This window comes from Cariama cristata, unplaced genomic scaffold, assembly GCF_000690535.1.
Source record: "Cariama cristata isolate BGI_N322 unplaced genomic scaffold, ASM69053v1 scaffold5046, whole genome shotgun sequence".
In the NCBI taxonomy this organism is placed as follows: domain Eukaryota; kingdom Metazoa; phylum Chordata; class Aves; order Cariamiformes; family Cariamidae; genus Cariama; species Cariama cristata.
Genome location: NW_009622548.1, coordinates 42,207 through 51,539, shown reverse-complemented (window position 1 = coordinate 51,539; position 9,333 = coordinate 42,207). Strand labels below are relative to the sequence as shown.

At 39.4% G+C, this 9,333-nt stretch overlaps 1 protein-coding gene across 1 annotated transcript in view; it reads left to right on the top strand.

Moving 5' to 3' along the window:
- RMDN2 (regulator of microtubule dynamics 2) overlaps positions 1 to 9,333 on the top strand; it is a 42,125-nt gene that overhangs the window by 21,033 nt on the left and 11,759 nt on the right. The window contains 2 exon segments of the mRNA XM_009702362.1: positions 501 to 576; positions 2,249 to 2,326. Of these exon segments, the coding sequence (XP_009700664.1) occupies positions 501 to 576; positions 2,249 to 2,326 (154 nt within the window).

The window sequence follows — 9,333 nt, the reverse complement described above, 5'->3', positions numbered from 1 at the left end:
AGGAATGCACCAAGACGCTTGAGAAGGGCAGAAGACAACTGTGAACGATTTCTGAGGTCTGCACAGCTCCCTTCTGAGCACGCCCTGAGGATTTGCCTTCCCGGAGGAGGTACGGCAGCTGACGGCGTTCACGTTCCCTGTGCAATGCAATGCAGAGCGCAGTGTGTCCAGTGACGCTCCTGTCAATGCTGGAGCGAGTCTGGAAGTGTCGCACTGTGATCTGAATGGTAGAAATTTTGGAGGAGAAATCCCTGTTTTTTCACTTGACTGACAGCCCAAACAGTGTCATTTAAACTTCTTATTTCCATTATTGGTTTGGTTTGGGTTTTTGTCTGCTCCCGAATATGTACAGCTCAGGCCAAACTTCTGTCCGGCCATCAAGGTGGAAGAAAACCAGGTGTTAATCTGTGAATTAGGTATTGAAATATTTTGTAATGTGATTCAAAGGCTTATTTAAATCACGAAAAGTATGTGTGTGTGTTTTTCTTTTCCTCTCTCAGGTTTGCAATTATGTGTGGCTATATGTCTCAGTTTGAAAGTGTACAAAACAAAATCAGGAATGGTTATCTCTTTAAGGTATGTTTTTGTAGGGTTTTGGGTTTTTTTAAGCTATTCCTTTAACTCATTTCCTTATATAGTGTCTAAGACAGATTTTTCCAACACAGCAATTCAGCCTCACAGGTCTATTTTGGTGCTGATGTTAAAGTGAAACAGTTATTTTTATGTATGCAAACAGATGATGTGCTTAGAAAATATGAGAACTGAGGCAGGATTCTGCATTAAGCTTTCTGAGTTATTTTGTAGTCAAAAGGGGGAGGAAAAGGGAGTAACAATTCTGTTTAGAAAATAAAAACGTATGAAATACCAAGTGATGAACTAACACAATTCTGCAATCATCCTTCATGAAGTTATATTTATGTTAACACTGTCCTTTCAAAGGTAATTGCGTTTTTTAGAGTTAGCCGTTTGTGTTAGATGCTACTCTCCCCCTCCCCTTGTCCTTGGCGCTGCTTAGGCACTTTCCATCCCTTGCCCTCCGAGCGGGCGTCCCCCCTTTCTGGGTGTCAGTGAGGGGCAGCAGATGTGTTCCACTTCCCAGGGAATGCCCGGGATGGGTCCCTATCGCATCGTGTCCGTGCTAGGGCTTGGAGCGTCGCAGAGCTTTCCTGTGAGAGAGCTTTAATTACATCTGAGCGGTGCCAAGCGAGCTAAGCCCCAAGGACTGGGACAAGCTGGGGACAAAGGGAAAATGACAAATAACACCAGTGCTGCAGTTGTTTAAGGATGGGGTTTAAAAAGAGCCCGCAGTGTTAGCAGTAGCCTTTTCAGGGAAGTTTTCCTCTTCACAAGTAAGCGTTGAGGATTTGGGAAAAAAATAGCATGAAAACATAGCTCCTATCTGAATAGTTTGTGGAGAAAAAGATAGAATAATAGGCTCTTAGATCTGTATAACTCAGATATTTTAGTGACTGGCTTAATTAGAACGACAGAGATATCTGGGAGAAAAAAAAAAAAACAAAACAGAAACCTTAGAAGTGAAATTTATTTTGAGAGGCAAATGGTAGTTAGGGGTGAAATAATGTATTTCTTTTTTCTTCAAACTCAGGTTGAGCAGTGAGAGCTTTCTTTAGTAAATTAAAGAGAGAAATGAAGATACTCGTGACCTGTAATGAAAATGGTTTTGGAAGAAGACCTCATTAGATACTTTCTAGGTTTTATGGTTTCACTGTAAACAGAACCATTTTATTTTTCTGAATTTCACATTATGGTAACAGTTTGTTGTGTCATGTACCATTTCACTGAGGCAGTCACATTCCAAGGTGGAAGAGACTATGCTTCGGTGATGGGTACTGGTATACAAGATCTATCAAAGACAGTGGTTACTTTCTTGCTGATTTGGTGTGTGACAGTTTCCTAATACTAATTGTAAATAAAATGAATGTAATTGAAGTTGTTGCCTTTTTAAGATGAAAGTTCTTGAATTCTTTGATTGAACTTTAGAACTGCTTAGTCGTGTTCTAAATACAGCATGTCTACTTGCATTGTGTGCAGAGTTGCTAAATAATTTTGTTTGTGGTTTCCCTCCAGGAGGAGGGGATTTGCTAGTTAAAACATTTTTAGGTTGTTAGAAAAGAATTGCAGCAGAAGATAATTTCTGAATTTGTTTATGATTTGCAGCAAACTTCTTAGAATGTAAACACACTTGCCAAACAAACATGTAAAGTGACACTGATTTTCTTTCTAATAGGAGCACCTAGACAAAGCAATTGAACTTAAGCCTCAAGATCCTTTTTTGTATTACCTAAATGGAAGATGGTGCTATTCAGTAAGTTATTTTTTTATTTAACATGAATTGAGTATACTGAAAATTGATAATGCATTTGAAATGAAATAGTGGGACTTAAGACAAAGTAGGTGTTTATTGAAGTAGGTGTTGGAGCTAAATGGAGCGGTACATTTACATTTCCTGAATTAACTTCGACATGTGTGATGTTAACTGCTGACTATTGCTGTCGTGTAAGTTAAGCTGTGCTTGTGTGTCCTTCGTTGTTGTGTTCGGGTTTCTTATCTGAAGGCATGAATGAAAAGTAACTGGTATTTGGAAGGGAGGAAGGGTGACCTCTTGATTTCAGTTCTTTGTTCTGCCACAAACTTTCTGGGTCACCTTGGGCTGGTAACTTTATTCCCCATCCATAACTAAAGTTAAAGGCACTTACGTGGTGTGGGATTATGCCTGTGGCAGCAAGGCTACCATACCGGCTTGGTAAATGCCAGGAGAATGTCACAACAAAGATGCAGGCATAAAAGTCTGTAATTCACCAAAAAGTTTTGCAAGAGATACAATTTGTGTTATGCCAACACAACAGGTGCTTTTAAATACTGTGTTAATGACATAGTGATAAGTACTCATGTATGAAAAATTAAAGTAATTGGTTTGTAAGTTTAGCTGTTGATTAAATAATTTTTTTTTTTAGAAAAATGGTGCTTGTGCTTCTAATATGAGAACTGTCTTGTTCTTAAGCCCACATCTTTGGTGGCTCAGAAGGCTATCCTTATTGCTTCATCTCTAGTGCTGTGAGGAATCTTTCATCAGAAGAAAATGTTCTTGCATAGTCTATGCTGTAAAAGATGACTGGGAAGCTTCTCAGAATAACAACTGCTAATGCACAGTGAATTCCAGCCCTGCTTTTTTCCTCCAGCTCCTTCCAGTGCTAGTCACTACAAAGTGCCTGCAAACTGGAGAGAAGGAGTTGCTACGACACATCACAGACTTTGTCTTCATCTGCGACAAGACTTAATGCAAAGTAATCTTTCAACAGGTTTTTCAGATCATGTATTTAACTTTCACAGAGCTTTCAGCAGCTACATTCTTTTCTCCGTTGATTTGAATAACGAATGGCCCCAGCTTTTTCAAAGAGCTTTTCATTTTGCTTTTTATCCCACTGTATTCTGGAATATCAGCATTAGCTGTGCAAAAGTGAGTTGCTGAAGATTGTCCTGTAGTACGCTTGGTGTCCTGCCTTTGAAGAGCATCTCTCTCACCAGCAGTCTTTAAGGACTTTTATACCATGATGTGTCCAACAGCTGACTGCAGCTTCCATTTATGTCAAACACTTCCAGATGTTTTTCATGGCTTATTTCTCACTTGAACTATCGCTTTTGGAAACTTAACGTGTAATCTCAGTGTACCTCACTTTGTTCTTATTGTGCTGACTTTTTACTCTTGTTTCATTTTAGTGACAATCACCACTTCTTGACTGAGAAATACATCTGGCTTGTTGCACTGCGTCATTACAAACTCCTGTTCCACGCTTGCAACATCTATGCACGGCTTCCTTACTGAACATTAAAGCCACACATTAGCATTTGCTTTAGGCTATGACCTGACCAGCATTTTATTAAGTGAAACGATCCACCGAAACGGATGTAGCCACTGAAATACTTAAGGATTGATTTCTGATTTCTCTTTTTCTTCTTTTCTTTTTTTTTTTTTTGAATTCTTGCCTTCTGTGACTGCCATGACAAAATAGTAACCCGAAACACTTAGAACAGATTTTCATAGTACAAATAAATCCAAATATGGGACTGAATAACATTTTGTTTTAACTTCTGGGGCTATCAGCTCTTAAAAACTTACTGTCTTTTGCACACTTTCAGTAGCAGGATGAGGTCGTCATTTGGGAACATTAGTGTTGAAGCTGTACTATGGAAGCTACATCTTGATCCTAGCCGAGTGAAGTTGGTGATATCCTCAGTAGTTTTAACAGACTGTGTGCATAGGTTTCTGTGCTGATCCATTAACACAGGTTTTGGCCATGCATGTGATGTAGATGGTTCTCAGAGCTTGTGGAAGATGTGGCAAATTCCTTGGTCCTGTTCTGCAGACTGTGGTGTTTCATGCTGTGGTAATTATCCCAAAAGTGAACTGTTGGTTGTGGCATTCGTTCCAAATACTTCAGGGTAGGGATGATGATAGAGTGCTTGAAAGATTCATTTATCACTCCTTCTCTGTACCGGTACTTGTAGGTGGAGTGATAATGCTCCTCTTAGACCCTCTGTTTTTTCTGCTTAGTCTAGCTGCGGTTGAGGCTGGAAAGGGTGGTTGTCCAACTTCGGGAAATTAAAGTAGGAAAAGGGATGACTGAGGAAAAGTTAGTTTTTGCATTTAGCCTAGCTGGCTTTGGGGTCAGGTTAGGATTGGCCACAATATTTGTTCTTTTGTAAGTGTTGCTTCTAGGGATATTGCTGTCTAATTTTAGTTGCATCTTCTTTTACTGAAGCAATGTAGTTAAAAAAGATAACCAGTGTTTGATATTTTATAGGCTTTGGTAACACTTTTGGGAAACCTGATGTACTTAAGTCTTCCTACTATAGTCAGACATTTCGCATTCACTCCCCATGTAACGTTGGAGGATCTTATTACTATGTTCTAGCACTGTTTTGGGGGCTCACAAACTGGAAAAAATGGGTATAGCATAAGAGACTGTAAAAGGGGATGCTTGAAGTGGTGTAACTCAGGGTTCCAGTTCATTTTCACAAATGACAATCAGTTGAACAGACTTTTAGGTAAAAAGTATAGTGGAGGTAAATGGAGAAGATTTATTGAAAGCTGGAATCTATAGCCAGAGACTACGTACTGTACTAGTAACAGCCAATGACAGTTGTGTGCCACCTTGTCGAAAAATCTTTTTTTTCATTTCTTATTTTTCTTACCTTTATAAAACCAGTAGAGCTATACAAAAGAGGAAGATTCTGTTCTGATGTGTGTGTCATCTCAGCTTTGGTAGAAAATTACTTTTGGTATCATGATCAGGTAGGGAAGATTCTCACCAATCATTTCGTTAACGTCATGATGGGCAAAATTTTGCCTGTGAGACCTGCTGTGTATACAAGAAGCCATGTATAGCTCTAATGTTTTTTGGTTTGTTTTGAAGCAGTGACAAGGGGAAAAAAAAAACTTTATTTATGCCTTGAGCAAACGTAATTGAACACCAGTAGTAATGGATAACTGCAGAACCCTACCAAATGTTATTTTAATATTCTTTTTTCCAGAGCTGATAGGAACTTCTATGTAGTGGTAATTTTTTCCACGATAGCATTAGTGATAATGTTAGGAAAAGATGATTACTATATAAGTGTAATGAAGATACTTTAAGACATCTAGTAAGCAAAGTAAACCAGTGTTTAGTATGTAAAAGAGATGTTTTTATTCCGAAGAAAAACAACTGCAGCAAAATAATTTTCATTTAAAATGTTTTTGGTGGTGGAGAAAGCTTTTTCTTCTCAACCTTCTGTGACAAAACCAGGCTTTGTTAAGTACGTATCTTTTAGGGAAGGTTTAATGTTTTAAATATATGCTTGGGTTGGTTCATATGGTTTAAAATAAGTGCAGTGTTTAGAGCCTTTCAAGTGTCAGCTTTATTTTTGTTAAGGGAAAGTGAAAACTACTTTGCTTTTCAGATTAGCAAGGAGTGTTTGTTGGAAGTTAGCCTGTGGTGCATGGTGTATAGGAATTAGTTTTCTTTCCTTAGAGTTTTGGGCATAATTATCTGATACTCCTTTATAATTTTGTGTTTGTGGGTTTTTTCTAGTGTTTTACTGTTTAGAATGACTTTTAAAAAGCAGTAAGTATCTAGTTAAGACTTACGGCTACTTGCCATTAGAGGTACAGAACAGTTAGTGTATAGTTCTGAAACTGGACCGGAGCCTCTGGTAAATGCTAGTGGGCTGTTAAAAATTAGATCTCTTGGGATTTTCTTTTTGCAGGTTACATGCCATGTGTTGGATTCATTTCTGGTGTATCCCAGTATCTGTTTGGGTTACATCAGGGAACAAATTGACCCAGTTCTTTTGTCTATGTGCTCTGTAACTCTGCTGCCCTTACGGGAAAGTGAAAAGCCCAGGGAATTCGAGTTGGATAAATGCCTAAATGCCTGTGCCAACTGTCCTGGTTCCTCAGCTGGCAAGAAGGAGAATATTTGTGTTGGAAACCAGTATTTTAAAACTGCTGTCCAGTTACTTAATCTCTTCCAGAAGTCAAAACATTGCAAAATTATTTAATACAATTTTATATTAATATATTGTAATAAAAAAGAAACTCTCGGGGGATATTTAAGTAGATTCTATTAATATTTTACTGAAGCAGTAATGATCAATGGGAGGATTTTCCTTTATGGAAGACAATTGTGTGATCTGTCTTCAGTGAACTATTAGCAAGGAAGCATCGGAGGGAATCCTTTAGGGCTACAAGTCAATCCTGGCTGAATTTTCAGTCTAAGTGGGTTAGTTTCCTTGGTACCAACATCCTGGAATTTGAAAAGAGCTGTCAATGGTTTGCATATCATCAAAAACAAACAGAAGACAAAACCAAAAAAACAAACTCCAGACAGTGTTTTAGTTCATATGTGATTTTTACTCATCCTAGGCTAAGGAAAAGAAGAAGATGTTAGGAAATCCCTTTTCCCAGTATTTAGGGGAGAACCACATTTTCTGCTTTGATTTTCAGAGGAACAGGAGGCCTGATAGGAGTGTGCTGGGCCTGAACTGAGCTGCAGTTTAACTCTGTGGGTGGCTTTCTTCCATTTCTGGTATTAGGAGAGATTTGGGTAGAATAAATGCACGAGAGCTTGCTGTTTGAGAGACCTATAGGAGAGATTGTTTGAGACAAGCATCTCTGTTAGCTTTGGGATACTGAAGAGTGGCCTCCTCTCCTTGGCAGGGGCCAGGCTGTCGTGGTCACCCACTCCCCTCCAGCCCTAGGGAAGTTCAGGAGTTGGCTGATGGACCCTCAGGCCCTTGTTTTTCGCTCTTGAGTGAGTGGGACTAGCTCTCCTCATGTATGGCAGCTGGGGAGTGATGTGCCTCGAGTGACTCAATACATTAAAACCTTACATTCTGTGGAAACACAGTGTTCCTTGCAGTGCTCTCATGAATTTTCAGGCTGCTGGGGGGACTGGTGTCAGGGCTTGGGACACCTAAGGAAACAAAACTCACTTAAGGTTTGGAAATCATCTGTAGGGCAAGGGCGAGCTTCATTCTTTCATTTTGTTGTCATTGTAGCTATTACTTGCCGCAGTAGCTGTTTTTCTTATTACTTTCTGCTGTCCTATACCATTCTTGGAACATGCATTAAGTGAAATCATGGTTCAGCTGAAGCTGATGACAGGTACACTCTCTTTGTTCTTGATTTTGTATGGACCTCCAGATATGCTTTGCACTATTTGGAATAACCTTGACTGTAGCAGTCAAACTTGGGCTGCGCTAGGGCGTGCTACACCAGGGTTTCTGGTGCCTTTGCTTGCTCACACACACAGAGTGCTTGATAAAGTTAGGTGGTATAGTAGGAAAGATGTTTCCATTTCGCTGAGCATGGCGTAAGATTTACTTTAATGAAGTTATTTCAAATTAACGACTGTGCTTGTGTGTGTTTAGGGAAGGATATAATTTCCTGTTCATCATTATTGCTCCTGGCCACAATTTTGTGTCTTGCATAAAACAGATCTTTTCCATTTGTCCCACCTCAGTCATGGGGGTGCAGACTGAGTCAGGTGGGGTGCGATTAAGCTGTTGTGAGGGGATTCACCTCACCTGTCTTTAGCCATCCCCAGGGTATAATTGTCTGTGCTCCTTTTGTAGCTGAAGGAAAGAAAGAAGACAAAGAGAGGAGTATTCATCCCAGGCCAATGTAGGTGAAGAAGGATTGCCTAATGGAAATGCCTCTCTCTGTATTGACCATGCAAGGAACCTGGACAACTCGCATAAACTAGGCACTTCATTTATGAATGGCTAGAGTTAGCTGCAATGAATTCATCAAGCCAGCGGTATACACATCTGGCTGCTCAAAACATTACAGAACTTTCAGACTATCTGTGTAATAGTCACGAAGTATAATGCTGGACTCAGTGCTCATTAAATAAAACTCACTAGCGTGCATTTCACTTTTAAACATTGTTTTAGGTTGGTGGGATTTGCAATATAAAAATGGCCAAATACATATATGTTTGGGCTTTTTAAAGTTTGAATAGTGCAAAGCAGCACCCAAGCCAGACAAAATAAGGACTAAAAGCTCAGTAAATCAGTTCTGATTAAATCTTGCAAGAAAATAAAACGACTGCCAGGAAGAACTTGTGTTTTCGACAGGTAACTATAACTCCACATGGAAAAAGTGCAATTTTGTTTCCTCACTATTGCATAACAGCAGACACGTGTATGGTAATTGTATCTCTGCAGTGTATGTGTAGCTCCAGGGTGTCGTGAGGTCTTGCAGAGAAGAGTCGAAGTATAGACATTCCCCTTATTTTTCCCCCCTCTTTTCCTTCCCCTGTAAGCTACCTCTATCTTGATGTGATGGACCTAGAAATACAGAAAGCCCCTTCCTCTTTCAAAAGAATAATGAACACTGCAACCGTAGATTGGAATGAAGAAAACAGTCCTTTTCAAAAATCCTTTTAATATCTCTCGCAGAATATGCCTCAGAAACTACAGAGCAGCAAGGGAAATGAAGTGTGTGGGGGAATTATATAGATACCTAGAATTTGAAGTTTTAACCAGCACGCTGCGGTTTGTAACACAGTGTGAAAGCACTGCAGTGCAGAGAGGGGAAACATCTTGTTGCTTCAATGAGTAAGAACCCTGGGATTGCTGGAGAGCTTTTGTAAAAAAACCACTTTATTCCCTTAGAAGAGGCTTCAAGAGTGGGATATGTGAGAGAAAGAGAATGAAAAAAAAAAAAAGCTTTATTTTCTTAATATCGTTTCTTCCTGGAATATAATTTTTAGTGGTTTTGTGTGAAAGACTTACTGACGGCATTTAACAAATAAGGCATTGGACCCT